General features: G+C 36.5%; 1 protein-coding gene across 2 annotated transcripts in view; it reads left to right on the forward strand.

Annotated features, from left to right (window-relative positions):
- The first annotated feature begins 1,936 nt into the window (after positions 1-1,936).
- Positions 1,937-20,592, forward strand: part of GTF2A1L (general transcription factor IIA subunit 1 like) — a 39,516-nt gene continuing 20,860 nt past the window's right edge. Inside the window, exons 1-5 of one of the 2 annotated variants that reach the window (XM_074205588.1) lie at positions 1,937-1,998; positions 5,801-5,902; positions 6,147-6,270; positions 16,862-16,917; positions 18,543-18,636. In XM_074205588.1, the coding sequence (XP_074061689.1) occupies positions 6,165-6,270; positions 16,862-16,917; positions 18,543-18,636 (256 nt within the window). In that variant the 5' untranslated portion in view covers positions 1,937-1,998; positions 5,801-5,902; positions 6,147-6,164. Of the gene's footprint in view, positions 1,999-2,045; positions 2,151-5,800; positions 5,903-6,146; positions 6,271-16,861; positions 16,918-18,542; positions 18,637-20,592 lie in introns of those variants that run through there. The other variant, XM_074205579.1, reaches the window with a different exon arrangement.

The following is a 20,592-nucleotide window of genomic DNA, read 5'->3' on the forward strand; positions in this document are numbered from 1 at the left end:
AAAATGAGAGAAACCCCTATCCTAGAGGTTCCCCCTTTTTGTGATTAGGCAAGACTAACTTTTTATATCATTAACCTCAATATTTAGGAGAATTGAAGGGGGCATATGAGTAATTCACAGATTATCCCTAAGAGTTAATTTCTGTTGTTTCCTCCTTAAATTCTATATTTGATGCTGTTGTTTAAGCATTTTTCAGTCATGTCTGACTTAGGGTTTTCTTGGCAAGGATACTGGAGTGGTTTGCTATTTCCTTCTCTAGCTCATTTTATAGATGAAGAAACTGAGGCAAAGAGTTAAATGACCAGCAGCTAATATTTTGGATCACATTTGAACTTGGGACCTCTTAATGTCAGGGCCAGCACAATCCACTGTACACTAAGCAACCCAATATTCCTATATTTAATCTTTCTTTAAATTCTGGTGATTCTTCCTTCACAGTGTCCTTCAGCTGTCTCCCTTTCTCTATGTTCCTACTACTATTACTTTTTTTGCTTGGATTTCTGCAACAGTCTTCTCAGTGATCTGTCTTTCCTCTAATCTCTCACTTCTTCAATCATTCTCCACACAGCTACCAGATGACTTTTCCTAAAAACAGCATTTTCAGAAAACAACCTTTTCCAAGAGGCCAATTCCTCCATACTCACATTGAACTGCAAATTATGCAACACAGTGACAGATGTGTCTTTGGGATGCTTCATCAGTGCCCTGATGAAGAATCAACAGTGAATCTCTACTGAAGGAGGCAGTTTTGCTTTTTATACCTTTCTTCCAAGACCTTCTGTAATTTAGCCTTATTTAATCTTTTGAGTTTTATATCTTCTTTTTTGCTAATGTAATTGTAGTAAGGTCATTTTTTTCTGCTTTTTGTCAATAAAAAAAACACTTATTGCTTTGGTCAGGTAAGTCTCAGTCTCACTGACCTATGCCTATATACTGTATTCATTCCCAAATCCCAAGCTTTATTAGTGTTATTTTCTTCCATTACATGCTTTTCTCTCTCATCTCTCCAAATGCTACCCATATTTGAAGGGATAGTTTGGAAACCATCTCTTCCAGAACCCCACTTTCTTTAAACTCTTGAAGAGTCCAAACCTCAGCATTTGTTGGATGATGACATGCTTTGATTTATTGCCAATTGTTTCAACTGTGTCAAACTTTCTCAAACTACATGGTCAGATCAGAGAGTAAGGAATTAGTTAATGACTAGTTTTTGATGCAAGTCATCACATTATTGCTAGTCAAGTATCCGTTTTCTAATTTGTAAATTAAGGATAGGCCTGCTAATTTGAGCCAAGAGTAAGGATGATTGACTTTAGCTTGATTCACGGTTGCTTAAAGATACCCCTGGCTTTGTCAAAGGGGCTATTTCATGAGCAGTTTCTAAAGCATACTTTTGATGGCTGTGACCAATAGATGACCAATAGAATAAAGCAAGTTAGTAACAGCCTACAGGCTGAGTCTCCATCGAACAAACATCGGTTATCTGACTAGGGGCAGCCAGGTGGGGCAGTGGATAGAAAACTGGGTCTAGAGTCTAGAGGCAATAAACACCTTCAAAAAGCTTTGGTAGCTTTCCTTTTTTAAATCTATAATATGAATTTGACGTGAATTCTGTGGCACCCATCTAGATTAATAGAGAGCATTCTCTTGACCTCAGTTTCCTAATCAATTAAAAAAAACAAAGAAGGAGTGTGTGGGGGGCAGATGGGTTTCGAAATCCTTTCCAGCTGGTGGACCGAAAAGCGGTTCCTGGGGAAGGATGCTCTAGAGTGCTCCAACCGGCCTCCAACCGGCCGCCGGCCGGCCTCGCCCTGTCTCGGGGCCCCGGGAGCCGCCCTTTGTTTAACCCTTTCCTTCCACGTCTCCTGGCCACCCCCCAGTAAACAATCTCTGTGCTTTCGGTTACCCCCTCCCCCTCGCTCCCGCCACGCTTCCAGCTACGTGATGCCCCATCTCCCCTCCCCCCGCCTTATTACTACCTGTCCCCTCCCCCTTTAGGTAATTCAGCCGGGCTGGGCCACGGTTAAAGCGGCGGGGGAGGGGGGGGCGGACCTGGCCAGAGGGGGCTGCGGCGGCTGCGCGGGGAGGGGGGCGGGGAGGGACAGACCGCTTTGAGTGGAGCTGCGGTCATGGCCTACGCCAACCCCGTGGTAAGGTGGGCTCCGAGGTGGCCCTCCTCTCCCTCCTCCCCTCTTCGGGGTCCCCTCGACGCCCCAGGCTAACCGCCCCCACCCGCCCCCTCTATGTTCAAAACTAACCGCCCCTATCCTGCCTGTTCCCCCCCTGGGGTCGTACGGGGTACCTCCGCCCCCCCCCAACCCGGGGGGCCGGGGCAGGGGCATCACGGCCTTCTCCAGGACCGAAGAACCGAGAGTCCCAAACGGCTTCTTTCTCGGGAGCACCTGCCTGGCCTTTGGCGGGATGCTAGGCCTGGCCCCTGGGCCCAGTGACAGGGGACTACCCGCTTCCCAGGGCTTCCTGGGCTTGGTTACCTTACATGCTAGATCCAAGCCACATTTTGTTCAGTGGAAGACAGACTGGAAGATGTCACCTGATTGCAGCCCTTACATTTGACAGATGAGGAGACTGGCCCTGCCCGACCTGCCGCCCCATCCCCCACAGTGACTTGTCCAAGTCACAGAGCTGGTGCCACTTGTTCTGCTTGGCTCTAAAACCCGGGCAGGGGCCGAGATCTTTTGGGAGAATTTTGTTGCAAGTCAGATTTTGACTTGATGTCTGATAAGATTTGGATGGACTGTCTTGGAAAACCGGAATAGAGGTTATGGGTTCCCCATCACTGCAGCCATTCCAAGGGGGCTAGGTTTGCTAGTTCAAATAACGTCACAGTTTCGGAGCTGCAAAGATGGCCCCTCTCTGGGCCACCTAGTCCAACGTTTGGTATTAGATAGGAAACTGATAAAGTAAGGCAGAGCTCACACCAAATCGTGAGTAGCAGAGCTGGGATTTCAAGTTAGGTCCGCAGGTTACCAATCCGTTCCTATTTTTACTTACCATTATGAAGCAGAAGGGATTCCTTCATGGGCATTTGTCAACCTAAGATGATCTTTGAAGCCCCTTCCACCTCTGAGATTCTATGAATATCGGGATACTTAAAAGAGTAACTACTCTTTTGAGGGTGAGGGCAAATGAGCTGTTACTAAGGCGTTAACTTGCAGGATTGGGAAGAATGTCTTTAAGAACCAAAATGTAGACCTTCTACCTCTACATAAAGCTAGAATAGTTGTGCTTTTTTTTTTAACTTTCTTGATTTACACATCTGGGGTCTTGGTGTTCTCCCATTCATTTTCGTTAGAATGTGCTTTCCTATACTCTCCCAAACCCAAATGGTTTGTATCATTCTGAGCACAGAGGGATTTGAATAAATAATGGATAAGAGGCATAATAGAATTTATATCAATCTCTTAAGGGTTGCATAACTTTTTATAAAGTATCTCATTTGATCCACACAACAACCCTGGGAGGTAGATGACATCATTGTTCCTATTTTAGAGATGAAGAAACTGAGGAAAGTAATTACATAACTTGCCCGATTCTACTTCGACCAACCTCTTCATTTTACAGCTGGGGAACTAGACTCAGATGGGTTGTGTGACCTGTGTAGGGGTAATAAAATTGTCAGGGATAGGATTTAAACCCATATCCAGAAGTCAAGAACTCTTTCCACAGTTTACAAATTTCCATGGTTTCCAAGTTTCCATGGTTTACAAATAATATTGAGTTCATTTAAAGAGAAATGAGTTATTAAGGCAGTTTAAGCTAAGTTTTAAAGAGTAATGAGTTGTTAAATATTTATTTCAATGTGTGTATTTCAATTAATTTATGTTTATTGTAATTTGTGTTAAGTGTTTATGAATGGAAATAGAAATATCTATCCTACTTTTTAAAGTGATTAATCCTAATAGGACATTGTTATTGAGAAGGAAATACTTATCAGCTGATTTTGGTCTCTGTCTGGTTCTAATAAAAAATATTAGATAATGAAATCAATATAAATTTTTCTCTTAATAGTTCCAGTAAATAATCTGAATTAGGCCAGAATTATATTCTAATTGATTTTTTTTCCTAGCCACTATCGAGACCCTTAGGGGACAGTTTGAAGATATTTTGATTCTAAGGGCCTCCCTGATGTTAAATGTAACCAATTTAGATGAATCCTACTAGGAAGTCTGGATCTGGTTTGTTTTCTTAGTAAATTTTTTATTTTAGTTTTTTTGCAAGGCAAATGGGATTAAGTGGCTTGCCCAAGGCCACACAGCTAGGTAATTATTAAGTGTATGAGACCTGATTTGAACCCAGGTACTCCTGACTCCAGGGCTGGTGCTTTATATACTTCGCCACCTAGCGGTCCCAGTAAATTTTCTATAGAGGAAGCTTTTCATTATTGTCCATATTTTTATAAGTACTATACACATACTTTAAAAATCATAGGTATTATAGTATTTAGGTCGGAAAATTCTGTACGACTATGAGCGTGTTTTTCAGATAGGCTAAAGGCTGTTAGAGAACACATCATTTTATATTTGGCTGGATGATTAGGTAATTTAAAATACTTCCCATCTTGCCATTGGGTGATTAGTGGAATCTAGAGTTGAACAGTATTTAGCACCTTCTGGTTGCAGGTGAGGAGAACAACTTTTCTTGTTCTGAAACTAAACTTAATTTAATATTTATTTTTGCCCATTGATCAAGTTTATTCTCCCAATAGTCATTCACATAAAATTCATGTTAAGAATTTTAAAGCAAAGCATTTGTTTCTTTGCTTTATATGTAAAAAACCCCAAATATTGATAAATTGAATAATGGACTTGGTGTCAGTAATTGTTGAAATCACAAACCAGCTGTGTGATTGTAGATATCCTCTTAGAATCTTAGTTAGCTCTTTTATAAAATGATGACTATTGCTGTTATCAGGAGAGGGTCAGCTTTAGAATTTGGAAGACCTGTGTTTAAGACCTAATTGACTCATATTAGGTGCACAAACATGAGCAAGTCATTTGATTTTGTACAACACATAACTCCAAAGGACCATCAATTTCAGAGAAGCTTCTAATCTGTGTTGGTGAAGGAAGTTTTTCAGTTTCCATTCTAAGGAGTTCCCCGGACATAAACTTAATTATTTGAAGTATTTTCTTCTTATCATCAGGACATTGTAATAAAGAAGGTTTGAAGATTTGAAGTCTTAAAATACTATATAAATGTTGGTTGTCCTTGCCACTTTAGTTTGATTTGAAAATAGTTAAGAATTTTGGATCACATATGTGATCTGGTAAAGGAGATCAGTCAAGGTATTAGCTTATACTAATTGTTTTACCTTTCCAGCTTATATATGATAAAAATTCAATAGTATAGTTGTCTTATAAAAATAAAAACAAACTTGATTAACCTTTTTGAAAAGTGAGTCATTGGAAAACAGGTTTATTTCTAGATCACTTAAAATTCATTCCTCACTCTGTAGGAATAGGGAGTTTAAACATTTGCCACATATGCTGATGGCAACAATACCAGTACAACTTCATGGGATTCTTGTTCCATGCTTCAGTGAAGTCTTCTACCTGGGTCTTGCAGATAGCTGTATGGCTGCATGTCTCTCTTGAGGCAAGAACAATTTGTCAGGCTAATAGTATTGTTTAGGGTGTGCGGGGAGCTTAGGAAAAATCATTTTGTGGGTTTCTTTTTCTCATATTTAAGAGATGAGACAGGCTGAAGTTGTGTGCACTTTATCAAGGCTAAATAAATTCAAACTGAAGAATTAAAAATCCTCACAATTGTTTTTATTCAGCCCAAGCTCTACAGATCTGTCATTGAAGATGTGATTGAAGGGGTCCGTGAGCTATTTACAGAAGAAGGGATAGAAGAACAAGTCCTGAAAGACTTAAAGCAGGTTTGTAGTAGTTAAAAAAAAAAAAAGGTGGGGTAAATTTTCCCACCTAGATTCTTAGTCTAGAAAATTGATAACTAGCTTAGTGCTCTGCATTGTAATTTTTGTTTACTATTTGAAATGACTGCTTAGATACATTCATTTTGTTAACATTTGACAAAATATATTTTTAAAACTAATTTTCCAGTAGGAGCAGATATCACAATTTTTTGTTTTTTAAAAGAGAATTTTTTTCCCCTCCTTATAGTTATGGGAGACGAAGGTGATGCAGTCTAAGGCAACAGAAGGCTTCTTCAGAAATAACCATCCAGGCCCTCTCTTCACTCTGCAGTTGCCACATAATTTGCACCAAACAATACAGACCTCAACAGGTTGGATATAGTTTGTAAAGGATTGTGATTCAGGGTTACTGGGCTCCATTTTTTTTCCAAATTAAGAAAAGTACTACCTGTCACTGGGGAATATTTGCTCATTCAAGATAAACTCAAATGGACTCAGGATAAATTCTTACCCTGTGGTAAGAAACCACTAGTTTCTGATTCTAAATGGACACTAAGGTTAAAAAAAAAAAGATCTTGTACCAAACCCACAAAACTATTACTTGTATATTCCAGAAAGGTAAATTGTACAGACTGGGGGCCTGAGGGAAATAACTCCCATGTCTCAAATCATGAAAGTTGACTTAAGGTTTGGTCAAAGAGTCATCAAGCCTAGGAAACCATTGCTGTCAAACTATTTAAGGAGAGGGGTATGCTTGATTTATGTATATACATATATATATATTCAAATATAGCATGTATATACACATACATATATGGATAGATAAAACATTTATTAAACTCTTCCTGTGTCATATCTTGTTAAATTCTGGGAACACTAATATTAGCAAAAAAAAAAAAATAAATGATTAATCTATTTACCATCTATCACTAATTATAAACATAAATGGTAAGCAAAAGAGGGAATTAATGAAAATATGGAGAAAAGTCAAGCTCTTGCTTTGTTGTGAATTAATCAAATAATTTCTAGTAACTGACTACATGAATTTTACTTTTAACCTGGCCCTTTTGAATCTGTTGTTCTACTGCTAAAGAAATGTTTTTTCAAAATTATAATATATCTATTTAAATAATGTTGACTGATAAAAGAAAATTGATATTGTTGCTTCCGACTCTGAAAAGTTTTATTTTATCTTCTTGGCTTTATTGTCATTTTCCCCTTTATAGAACATTTTTTGTTTCTCTCAGCATATATAAACAAGTTTTTCCTAAAATTAATACAAAAGATGAAAACTAGAATAGATGAGTATCTGCAAAAAATACTAAGGGAATTAGGAATTAGATGTCAAGAGTTCTTTAAAGTCCTAATCTAATTACTCAGATACTTTAAGATAGGGGTTCATAACATGGGATCCACTGACCTTATTTCTGAATAGATTTTTTTGAGGGGATCTGTGACCTTGGATGGGATAAATAATTTTATTTTTATTTTCACTAACTTCTAATTGAAATTAAACATTTCCATTAATTGCCATAACAATTGTTTCTCATCTCACATCATGTCTTCCCTCACTATCTCTTTCTTCACTTTGTCTCATGAGATGATCCTCCTCCTTCTACAAGTACTTTAATCCCTTATCATATCCAGAAAATGGTCCTCCTCTCCCAGTCATCCTCATTCTCTCATTAATCTTCAATCTCTATTTACTGGTTGTTCCCTTACCATCTATAATGTCTCCTCATCCACAAAAACTCTTAATTTGATTAAACTAGTCTCACTGACTTATCTTTTATCTCTCCTTCCTTTCATGATTCAACTCCTGGAGAAAGCCATGTACAATTAGTACCTCCACTTCCTCTGTAATGTGGCTTCTCTTATCTTTCAAATGAAAGTACTTTTTTCCAAAGTTAACGATTTCTATTGTCAACCTAATGATTTTTTCTTCAATCCTCATCCTTCTGAACCATCTGCAACCTTTGACACTGTTGTTCACACTCTTCTTTCTCTAGATTTTCATGATTCAGTTCTCTCCTGTTATTCTTCTGCTTCTATACTACTTCTCCTCCTCCTCCTATCCTCATTTACATCCTCCTCCCTTACTTACAACATCCTCCTCCCTTACTTACAACCTCCTCCTCCTCACTTACTTACTTACAACCTCTTCCTCCTCCACTTTACTTACTTCTAACTTACTTATACTTTACTTATAGGTCTACTTATACTTCTAACCTCAGTCCATTTTGGGGAATCTCATCAGTTTCTATGAATTTAATTAGCTCTATGGAGTGGATTCTCAGGTTTATGTATCCAGCCCTTCAGGATAAAAATAAAGTAAAATTTTTTCTCCTCATTTCTTTAAAAATTTTTTTTTATTTTCTTCTAACTTCTTAATGAGATTTCCCAAACAGAATTGACAGAGAAGAATCATAGGGCAGTATCTAGGAAGGATAGTCAGGGTTAGTGCATGAAGTCCAGCAAAATGGACTGCATGCTGTTCTTAAACTGCAAAGGGTTTCCAGAAGGGTAGGGACAAGAGTCAAACAGGATGGGAAGTCACTATCCTCATCTTTGGGAGGAATACTTATATCAAGGAAATCATAGAAGCACTAAAGTATCAGAATAATCATGAAATTATAGAACCCCTTGTCCATTTAATCCCCAATTTTCTAAATTTTTGAAAAATATCTCAATGTCCATCTAACTTGCTCCCTTCCATCTGCTTAATTCTGAGCCCAACCAATTGTCATTTTCAGTGTCTATTAAAAAGATATGGACTGGGGCAGCTAGGTGGCGCAGTGGATAAAGCACTGGCCCTGGAGTCAGGAGTACCTGGGTCCAAATCCGCTCTCAGACACTTAATAATTACCTAGCTGTGTGGCCTTGGGCAAGCCACTTAACCCCATTTGCCTTGCAAAAACCTTAAAAAAAAGAGATATGGACTGATGGACCAAGGTCATTATTAGCATCATTGCTTTGACTTTGAGGTATAAATTTAAGACCCAGCTATAAGGAATTAATATCTATGGTTCTAATGGAAGTTCCATTGCTTCATGAACCATGGATCTAGCACTGGCTATTTAATGAATATAGAGGTAGAGGAAAGTATCCATTTTACTTGAATTACTATCTTTTTTTAAAACTTAGGAATTTCATCCTTTTTATTTTTTGTTAATAGTAAAATTTTTTTTATTGTACTTCATTGTCCATGATTGTCTCATTTCATTTTAACCTTGTACCTGAACCATTGTACTCTACTGAGATATGCTTGTCCCAGAATAACTTTTTACATTTTGGGACTTGAAATACATTTCACCTGCAAATAAGAGCTTCTGGATGACATGGCCTCACTATAGGAAATCTTGTGATTTGGACTCTGTGCTAGACATGTCTCATGATGTTGACAATCTTGCTGGTAAGTATTAGTTTCCCAGTTCTTTGCTTTACTTGATATTTATTATCAGAAGGTTTTTGAACTAAGTTATTTCCATTCTTTCAGGTTTCAAGGTCTCTTGCATGACTTAAAAAATATAAAAAAATTTCATTAATCTTTCATTTTTACATTGTCTAATTTTTCCCTGTCTCCTTTTCTTTTCCTCTCTATTCTCTCTCAGAGACCTATCTCATATAAAAGAATTTTGAATCTTGTGTGATTTTGATGTATGTGTGTGAGACATTTGGTTGAAAGAAAATCTTTAAGGTGATATTTTGTGCTATCAAGTAAAATGTTTTTTCATAGTCAAATGAAATTTCTATTAGTTGTGTGCCTGAAAAGATTGGTCTTTTATAGAACATTGTCTTGAAAGTCTGCTCTCTTCTTATGTCTTCATCAAGAAGGGTCATTGATGTATATGTAGGCTTTTCTTATGAAAATATTAATAGAGAAGGGAGAGCAAGCCTATGGGCTAGTAGTTATTAATATTCTCTTTGTATACTTTTCTGGGTGTTGATAATTGAATTCTATATCTTTGGTTTCCTTCTCTCTTCTCAATTTCTTGAGAACCAGTCCTTGGGTCTTCAAAATTCTGCTTTTTTCCCCCATGTGTGGTCCCTCCTGTACAGATTTGGCCTAGTCAAGCAGTTCTTCCAATTTTGTGTCATTTCTACTTCCTGATTTGCCATTCTTGAAACATGCATCTTCTAATTTTTTGTTTATTTTCCTATCGGTATATCTATTATATTATTGTAAATGAATGTAGCCTGTAAACTAAGTTGTTTCTCTTAAATGAAAGTAGATATTTTCCCCCATAGTGTGTTAGTGCTCTTTCCTGTCATAGAATGAAGGGATTTAAAGGATTGTGCTTTACCTACAAACTAAACTTTTGATTTAAGGAATGCCCAGATGAGAAAATTCCCTTCAACTTTTCTGTGACTTATACAGCTTAGGTAACTTCTTGCCTTTGGATGTTGTCTAAAGCCCTCAGAGGAGAAGGACTTGTTCATAGCTCCACAGAAAGTATATGTCAAAGATGAGTCTTCAATCCATGTCCTTTTAGTTCTAAAGCCTGGAACTCTAGCTTAATTTTTCTGAGTTTTGAGTGAAAGGGAATATAAATAAATGTAAAGGTTGTGACTGGTACTAAGCCTGGACACTCTGGCAAGTTTAAAGATGAGATCTTTGTGACTTGGATTATGGGGGCAACATGGAAAAGTAGATGCTAAAAGTGTTCAATTTGGAACCAGAGGACCTATATTTGAATCCTGACTCTGCCATTTTACCTGTGTAGTTTTGATCCAGTCACTTGGTTTCTCTAGAGTCATTTTTCCCTGGTAAAATGAGATGGTTGGACTAGATAAATGATCCTTAAATTTTTTTCCAGTTATAAATCTATGATATGTATGACATGTATGAACATTCCCATTGATTGAATGCTGGCATTGGGAGATGATTTGCTCTCATCAGTCTCTATTGTATATATGAGTCTTTGAAGGGAATCAGGGAGATTTGCAGTTAGATTAGGGAGAAATGGAGATAGACTGGAAAATAAACTTGGGGCCCTGGAGCTTAAAAATTTTGCCTTGGTACAGCTTTGTAGGGGTTTACCTATTTCTTTCTTCCTCTTCTCCCATGCCCAGAATGAGCAGTCATGGAAAAGGCAGAGTCTCTCATCCTGAGAAATAGTAGAAACAGCCAGCATTTCTGCCTTTTCTGTGACTTATACACAGAACTAATGGACCCAGGAGTGGGTGACTATTGGTGGGACATTGACCCCAGAGGTGGCAGACATGGAGAACAGAATTCCATGACCTGGGAGTGCCTGGAAGAGTGGTTGAAATTTGTGTTTCCAGCCCCTTAGAGCGAAGGGGGGAATTTTGAATGAGACTGAGTTCTTAAATCCATCTTCTGGAGAGAGGTGGACCACAGACAGGGTTCCTATTATCCCCATGAGCTTTTGACTTGTGCTGATACAGAGGGTGAGGTCTTGATTTCTACTTGCTCATAAATGATTTTTCTTTAGAGGATAGGATGAAGCTGTGAAGCTTGAGGACTGTTGGGTGCTTTGAGAAAACTGGGATTTTAGGGGAAAGAAGAAAGGTCTTCAACGCTTTTGTGGTAGATAAGGTTAATGTAGATCATTTGGTTTGTATTCTTTCTGTGGGATGAAATAAATGCCATCCTCTGCTTTGAAATCTTGGGAGCTGGGTACCATATACCAGAGTTGAGGGTGCTTTCCCTTATATCTGTGAACACTGAGAAATGAACTATATTCTGAGCTTCCCTGGGGAAGGTTTGGATGAGAATAAATTAAGCCAGACTTAGTCTGTATTAACCTAGAACTTAGAAGCCAATACCATTCTTATTAACTAGTTGTACTTTTATTCTTTAAGTCAGAAGTTTTGTCAAATGGAGGCATTTTTGTTCTGTTTCTGGCAGTACTTCCATTTGAACTTTATCATCCCACCCTCCTATTTCTTTTTTAAATTTAAAACATTAGCTTGCAAAACAATTCTTAGTTTTTATTTATCCTTTGAATATTTTTAGCACTGAAGAAAAGAGAAAGTACTCCTTTACCATCATCTTAACTTTATTTTATCTCAAAGTCAACTATTGGAACACTTGCCATTTTTTAACCTTGAGTCTAAATTGCAATACTCCAATTTAGCCACAAGATGGTAATATTACCAGTAAGATCTGGGGTGAAAAATAGCCCTGTAACTAGCTCAAATATTACTAGTCCTCATTCAATTCTCTATTTGGATTCTATATTCCAGATGTTAGAATAATAGAAATAATTAGATTTAAGACAAGGAAATTTTCCTCCTCTTTTCCATTTTTAATGAAGTAGTTCAAGGCAAAGAAACAATTTAGACTTTTTAGAGACAGCAAATTTAGTCTTGTTTTTATACCTTTTTATCTTGAGCCCTCTTATAAGTGAGACTCCTAAGTAAATAGTCTTATAAATCTGAGATGCCTCTTAATTACAGCATCACATCTTTCTGAGGGGGTCTGATTTTTTTCTTTGTCTTCTTTTCAAAACCTTGATTATAATAGTATTTGTATAGAATTCCCCCAGATGAAATCATGCCCTCCTAGTGTCTCCTCACTACCTTGGGTGGTCAGGCTCATATTGAATTTACAGGAGAAAAATAAATTGATTTTGTATGAGAGGAAAGAATCCTTTTCTAATGCCCACTTAAAATAATAGTCTGCCATTCTTCCAAAACAGATCAATGACTATATTGGTAGAGCTATCATTAAGCTACCTTTTCTCCCTCTTTGAAAATATTTAAAATTTTTACTGACTGTCTTGACAAGATAGATGACCCTGATTAGACCATCAGTAGGTTCTTTCTGATTCAGTATTGAATCCCATGTCTTTACTGCCATCCTAAGATACCTATAGCTCTAAACACTTGTTCAATTCATTGTCCCCCTTTTCTTCTGCCAACATTATCAATTGTGCTCTTTGTAAGGGAAAAAAGGAAATTTGAGAAATGTTGTAAAAACAGCGCAAATAATAAGAAATGCTTCCACAAACAACTGGCTCCCCCAAATTATTTAACATCCAATTTCTTTTTGACCTCCATATCCGGTTGTTCCTTCAGTTTTTGACCTTTTGGAAATGAATTCTCTTGGTAGTTGGTCTCATGTCAGCATGAGATGGTTCAAAACCCAGTGACCCACAAGATCCTACCATGTTAACTTATCTGATGCAGTCCCTTTGTATTACAAGTGAGAAAATGAAGTCCCAGAGAATACTAGGTGACTATTCTCATGACACATAAGTTCAAGGGACTTAGATTTTCAAACTTCAAGTCTAATATTCTTTCTAACATACTCTGTGTGCTTCATTCCAGTTGTGAAAGAAAATGTGTTATGTTATTTTACAAAATAATTAAAGAAGCTGTACTCCTACAACATGAAATTGATCTAAATTTTAAGTTTAGAGTTAAAAAAAATAAAGAAGTTTATACTGAAGCCCACATATTATTACAGTGTAAGTGAAGATCAGGTCTATTGTGTTCTAACACAACTTCTGGGATAAATTTGGTGTCAAAATTAAATAGCAAGCTCTGTAGACATTGAGAAATTGCATTGTAAACTCAATCTATTAATTAGTTAAATGCTCGTATTTCATGGGATGTAAACTTTTATTAATGTAGTTATCTCAGCTCCTTTAAAAACATGTCCTTCAGGATTCCTTGAATGCCATCTGAGATGGAAGGATTTTTTTCCTCTCAGGAAATTTGATTATATCAGTTACTGGAAATGGTATAATCAGATTTTGCTTTTTTTTTAAAGCAGTGACTTCATTTATATTGCTCAAGTTGTGACCACTTCAATTAAGACTGATGTCATTGTAATCCTTCAATTCAGTTTTGACACTTGAATGTTTCTAATCGAGAACTTGTTAATGGCAAAACTGTAGATAAATAGGGTAAAAATAATTTTGTGCTTCATTAGCCACCAATATTTGCTGTTTTACTTCTGTGGATTTTTTTAAATAATGGAGAATGGAATCTGTTAATGATCTCTTGACAGATATTTTATGTGTTCATGAATAAATGTCTTTTGTAGATAATATATTCAGAAAACAGAGATTTCAGGTGTTTTCTTTAAATAGTTGTATGAGATAAAAAAAACCCCATGTTTATAGAGTGTTTCAAGAGCTTACCATGTGCAATGTGCTTTAGGGATATTTTCAGAGTCTTGTAAGGTAGATACTGTGGATTTATTACCTTCATTTTATAGGTGAGAAAATGAGGTTAAGTGGATTGTTCTCCATGGTCAAACTGGTACTAAGTTTTGGAGGTAAATTTCAGATCCAGGTCTATATTATATAGTTTTCTCTAGCTTCTCCCTCCCAAAAAAACCACAATCCCATACAGCAACTATTTTTCTCAAATAATATTTTAAAGACAAAGAAAGGAGAAAATAATCAGTGCAACTGATAAATTTATCAAAAAAGTCTTAAAGTCTGTGCAATGTATAACTCTTGTTGACTTCCAATTCCCATTCTCTCCAAAGAATGGGAAAAAAATATCTGTTCTTTCAATCCATGTTTGTTCTTTATAATTTTACAATATTGACTTTTGACTTTTTTTGTATTTTCCTTTTTTATATTATTGCAATCATTTCATATACCTATTGTTTCTCTTGGTTCTTGTTTATCTCAAACTGGATCCATTCATATAGTCTTTTCTATACCCATTTTTATTCATCACATTTGTCATTTATTATAGCACAGTTAAATTACATTTAAATACACCAATTTCTTTAATTATTTACCATTTGATGGACATTGATTTCATTTCCATTTCTTTGCTACTATAAATATTTTTGTGTATATGGGGATTTTCTTCTTTACTAATGAATTCCTTGGGGAATAAGTCTAAGTAATTGAATCTTTAGGTCAAAGATTATGGACATTTTGCCACACTATTTGCATAATTTGTTTTTGTTAAATGATTATACTGATTTACAGATCCCTCAGTAAGTCATTAGTGTACTTGTCTTCCCACAAACCCTTCCATCCTTGTCAGAAGTGAAGTGTTGTTCAGGGTTGTTTTGCATTTCTTTCATCTGTGACTTAGTACTTCTTATTGTATGATTCTTAATAGGTTGCAATTCTTTGATCATGCCCTTGGACAACCTATCTATTAGGAAATGTTTTTTGGTCATGCATGTGTTAATTATTTCTATAATGTGAATAGATTAATTCCCATTAGACTGCCTCCCTTTTTATTCTAGGTGCATAAATTTTGTTTATGCAAAAGTCTTTCAGTTTCATGTGATTAAAGTCATTCATTTCATTTTTATTTTCTCTAATTGCCTCTATCCCTTGTTTGGTTAAAAATATTGCTTCTACCCTTACCAGTGATATATAGGCAGTTAGGTGGAGCACTGGGCCTCTTTCTCAAGAAGTCTGGAGTTCACATTTGTCCTTAGACACATAATTGCTGTGTGATTCATGACAAGTCACTTAACCTCTGTCTACATCAGTTTCTCCATCAGTAAAATGGGGATAACCATTGTACCTAATTCCCAGCGTTATTGGGAGAAACAAGTGAGATAAAAATAGATGCTTTGCATAGGTAGGGTCTGGCACAGAACAGGACCTACAGACATGGTAGCTGTTCTTGTGATTATTATGAATAATGACCAGAGAGAGGCGTGCATGTGTGTATGGGGGGGGGGAGAAGGGGGAGGGGGAGGGAAAGGGAGAGAGAGACACATGGATGGAGAGATAGACTAGAACCACAGAGACAGAGAGGCAAGCAGACAGGCAGACAGAGGCACAGAAGCAGACATATAGTTAGATTGAGGGATAACAGAACTGTCCTGGTGTTGCCCATCTTGTTCTTGAAACATTAAAAGGCCCCAAAGGGGGCAGCTAGGTGGCACAGTGAATAGAGAGCACCGGTCCTGAAGGAGCTGAGTTCAAATTTAGACTCAGACACTTAGCAATTACCTAGCTATGTGACCTTGGGCAAGTCACTTAATCCCATTGCCTTGCAAAAACATTAAAAAAAAAAAGACCTCAAAGGAGGCCTGGAGGTGTTTGGGTAGATCCTCTGACAAGCATTTGGGATGGACATGGGCTAGACTCCCATAGGATATGAAAGCAGAGATGGGTGAGGTTCTCTTTCTCCTCCTAGTGTCTGCTTTAGCAGCCCGGTTCTGTGAGAGGACTCCCCTTCTCTATCCCAGGGTAGGTGCTTTCCTCCCCCTCTTTTCACTTCTTTTCTGTGTCTTTTTCCTATTACTGCTCAGGACTGGTAACCTCAGGCAGCCCCCCTGGGCTCAATATTCCCCTGAGCAGGGAGGACAGGCATGCCCACTATATCTCTATCTCTATCTCTCTCTCTCTCTCTCTCTCTCTCTCTCTCTCTATATCATCTATATCTATATCTATATATCTATATCTATATCTATATCATCTATATCTATATCATCTATATCTATATATCTATATATCTATATCTATATCTATATATCTATATCTATATCATCTATATCTATATCATCTATATCTATATATCTATATATCTGTATCTATATATCTATATATCTATATCTATATCATCTATATCTATATCATCTATATCTATATCATCTATATCTATATCTATCTGTATCTGTATCTGTATCTGTATCTATCTATATATCTCTCTCTCTCTCTCTATCTCTCTATCATCTCTATCTCTATATCTATCTCTATATCTCTATATCATCTTATCATCTATATTTCTAAAGGACAACTTTATCAGGAAAAAAACTAGATTTCTTTCTTTCTGCATGTTAAAAGTTTGCAATGAAGTTTTTGTTTATAGTTGCTTTAAAAAAGGAAACATAATTTAAGTTCAAAATTCTTTTTAGTAGCAGGCAATTTTTGGATAAGTTTGGTTAAAGAAGTGAATAATGATGTAGTAATCCCAAAATAGAAAGCTATAAGTAGTAATTTGGTTAATTATTTCAGTAAATGCTAACCTTTTTGTAATATTTATTTTGTTTCTATGCAGCATCCTTAGTTATCCCTGCTGGGAGAACTATTCCAAATTTCACCACTACAGAACTGGTATGTAAGTGTGTACTTCTTGAACATCTTCATGAATATTGGTGGAGAATTTGTCCATGTTTTTGACTGTTTCTATATTCCTGTCTATTCAAAATAGTGTTCACTTTATTCTCCCCCCTTTTCAAGTTCAGTTTTTAGGGATATCATAATAATGAGCCTATGTAGAAAGGAATGTGAGTTCCATAAGGTAGGTGCTAAAGAAACCTAGAAATATTTGGTGACTTTTGTTGGCATTTTTTCTGACTTTTTCCAATGTTCTCCTCAAGGTTCTTAGCATTTGCTAAGCTTGAAACTACTGGGGCACAAGGCCAGATTATTTCAGAGTTATAATTCCAGTTTTTCAACTGACATATAATAATAGCATATATCTAGGACCATTTATAGTGCAATTGATAAGGCCTGAATAAGAATGTTGAAGTTTGAAAAGTTCTGTTTTTTTAAAACAATTATGCTACTTATAACAAGTTCCTTTTTTCTTTCATTTAAATGGAATCTGTCTATAATTTTGTAGCTTTATCAAAAAGAGCTTAGCACTACCCCCCATTTTCCCATTTAAATCAAGTATTTGGAACAGATGATAAGAAAATCACAATTCAAGAAGAAAACTGAATGATTTATCATGAGGGTGGCAATCCTAGAAGAAGTTTTCCTTATTTTTATGTGTCTATTTTGTATAATGCAAATTAATGTTTTCATACTTTTTAAATTTGTAAGCTACCTTTCAAAGGACAAAAGTTCCTACAGAGCAGACACTTCCCACTTATTCCAGTATTGCATAGGTATATTATTTTACACATGTGAGTATTTCTTTATTGATACAAATGTATATCCATCCATGCCATTGTAGATAACGTATGAGTAGAGGTAAAAAAAAATGCACATTCTAGTGGCTAACCTCCTGAGCATCTCCACATAGCTAGCTAGGACCTTGGATGACAGATGTATAGGCCATTTCTGTTCTAGTCCTTGAAGCCTTTCTTGTTTGATATGATCTGTTATAGTTTATTTTTTGCTGGCATAACCTTGAAGGCCCGGCATAACCTTGAAGGCTCAGGATTCCCCTCATACCACAGTGAACAAGATTTTCATGGAAATGGATTGCCACCATTAAAAAAATAAACAAAAACCCCTAAACACATCAAAACCTAAAAATTACCAGGATTGATGGAAAGAATAGTGCTATTGCTGATGAAAATAAAATGAATATTTTTTATTGATAATAATTATGCAAAATTGTTTAAAATTATTAATACTAGAACAAAATTATAGACAATGCCTTATTATCAGCATCAATGCTAGAGAGTAGTTCAAAGACTACCTCTAGAACTTTGCTTCAAGAATTAGCAGCCTGGGAGGAAAAAGCCTGAGTTTTAAAAATAAGGCTTAGTATATTTATTTTTAGCTTTGCCCAGCATATCAGTAACATGGATGGATCAAAGGAGCTAGATCTATTTTAGGTTAGCTTTATAGTCTACTATTTGAAAGCAGCTTCATTCAGAGAACTGAGTCCTAATGAAGTTCCATGTCCATGGTAACTGAACTTTTATCAGGGAAGAGGGACAAAAAATGGGGACAAAATATTGTTACTTTTGTTTAACTTTATGTGATGATATTTTCACATCTAGGGCACCTCAAATTCCACTGCTAATTATAGCCTTCCTTCTGGTATTGGGTATCCCATTCATGTACCAGCAGGAGTAACTCTGCAAACAGCATCTGGTGAGAGCCAACTTTAAGCATGTTTGTCTTCTGATCAGTGTGTTTAGCTAATCAGTCATATGTAATGATAGTAACTAGTGTTGATGCTTTAAGGTTTGTAAAATGCTTTATATGTTTTGTCATTTGGTCCTATTATTATCTCCCCTTTTCAGATGAGAAAACTAAGCAGATAGATGTTAAATGACTTGTTTAGAATTCCTCAACTATTGTGTCTGACTCATACCTAAAAAGTTATAAACTGCTTCAAAAAAGGCCTGATGTCCTTCTAGCTTTATTCACTATAGGATGTGAATGTATCTTCAACCCTTTACACAACTTGGTTTTCTAGAGAAGGCTTTCAGGAAGGCAGAAGGCAAAAAGAAAATTTGGTTATAGTCACAGTATAAAACGTCTGACCACTCAAGATCTTCAGTTCTACTAATATACTTCCCTAGATTTGACTTGTTAATGCCCCCCCGCCCCAAACAAAATAAAACAAAACAAAAAACAGACCAAGCTTCTCTCTTGGTGCTGGGGCCTGTCATCAAGGCCTGTCAAGGGTCCTGGACATGAAGGATACTGAAATTTTAGTGAAATTCTCATATAGAAGAGCAAAGCTGCTCTAGAAAGTGAGGCGCTAACTCTAGGATCACATTAGCCTAGCCACAAAACCCACTTTTGCTTATGGACTTAAAAACACATGACTTAAGGATAAGATATATTTCTATGTGAGTTTATTTTGGTTTGCAAGTACTCTACCCATCTACTGTATCTTAAATTAATCTTAAAAGTTAGATGACTTTTATAGTATAGCACAATGTTCCTGATTTTAAGGACAGATGTTTCCTTTCCTGATGGAGGTTGTAACTCCTCATTGATAAGGTGAAATTGTTTTCCTATAGCTAACTTTATGCCTGAAAAAGAAAGTAGTCTAAAAAGTATGCCTTAATAAGAAATTATCCCAGATTTAGAATTGCAAGTTGTCTTTGATATAGTGTAGTTATCTCACTTAACAGATATGAAAATAGGTCAAGAGAGGTGAACTGAATTTGCTCATTTCTCAACCAGGAAGAAGTGGCAGGGCCAGGATTAGAACCTGGGTCTCTCAACTCCAAATCCAGGACTCTTCCCATTGCATGAGACTATCTCTATTGCAGCAGATATTTTGAATTCTTCTATTCTTGATGATTCAAGGAAGAGTCTTGGTATCAGTTAGAATGTAGGGGAATGTAAGTTCCCAAGAGGGCGAAAGCTGTTTGTCATTTTTAATCTATGATTCCCCATTCCCTACTCTAGTACTATGAACATAGATGCTAAAAATATATTGAATAGTGTGATAGAAGAAACTCTAAAATGGAATCAGGAGACCTGGATTTGAGTCCTGGCTATCCATCCCACTTCCTTGTTGTGTGACCTTGGCCAAGTTACTCAACCTCTCTTGGTCTTGTTTTCCTCATTTCTAAACTTCACGGTTGGGCTAGATTTCCTTCACTTCTATCTTGAAAGGTCTGTGATTCTGTTAATAATCTTTGGGAGAGACAGAATTTGATATGCTCCAAAAAATTGTAAAACTCTAGTTGATCCATATAGCCTTTTAATTACCTTAGAAGTAAGGTCCACATGGTATTTTGAATAATGAAAAAATAAGTTATTTTATGCAGTTATGTTATTTGAAAATCCAGATTTGTACAAGTATTTTGTAATATTGTGTCTACTTGCCTTGGATTCTGAATGGGCAGGTGCAACACTGTCAGTTTTCAAATATCACAATATAAAACATGCTTTATAAGCTAAGAACTTTTGTTTTTGGTCTAGATGTGAGATTCTTTTGATAGGAACTTTCTCCCTCCAGTGAACTTATTCTACTCATGCACATCAGTTGATCTACAATATGATAGTCTGAGAATTGCCTGGGGCCTGGAGAGCATAAGGGTCACAGAAGTTGGACTTGAACTCAGGTTGTACTTACTCCAAGGC

The sequence above is a fragment of the Macrotis lagotis genome, chromosome 1, assembly GCF_037893015.1.
Source record: "Macrotis lagotis isolate mMagLag1 chromosome 1, bilby.v1.9.chrom.fasta, whole genome shotgun sequence".
Classification (NCBI taxonomy): domain Eukaryota; kingdom Metazoa; phylum Chordata; class Mammalia; order Peramelemorphia; family Peramelidae; genus Macrotis; species Macrotis lagotis.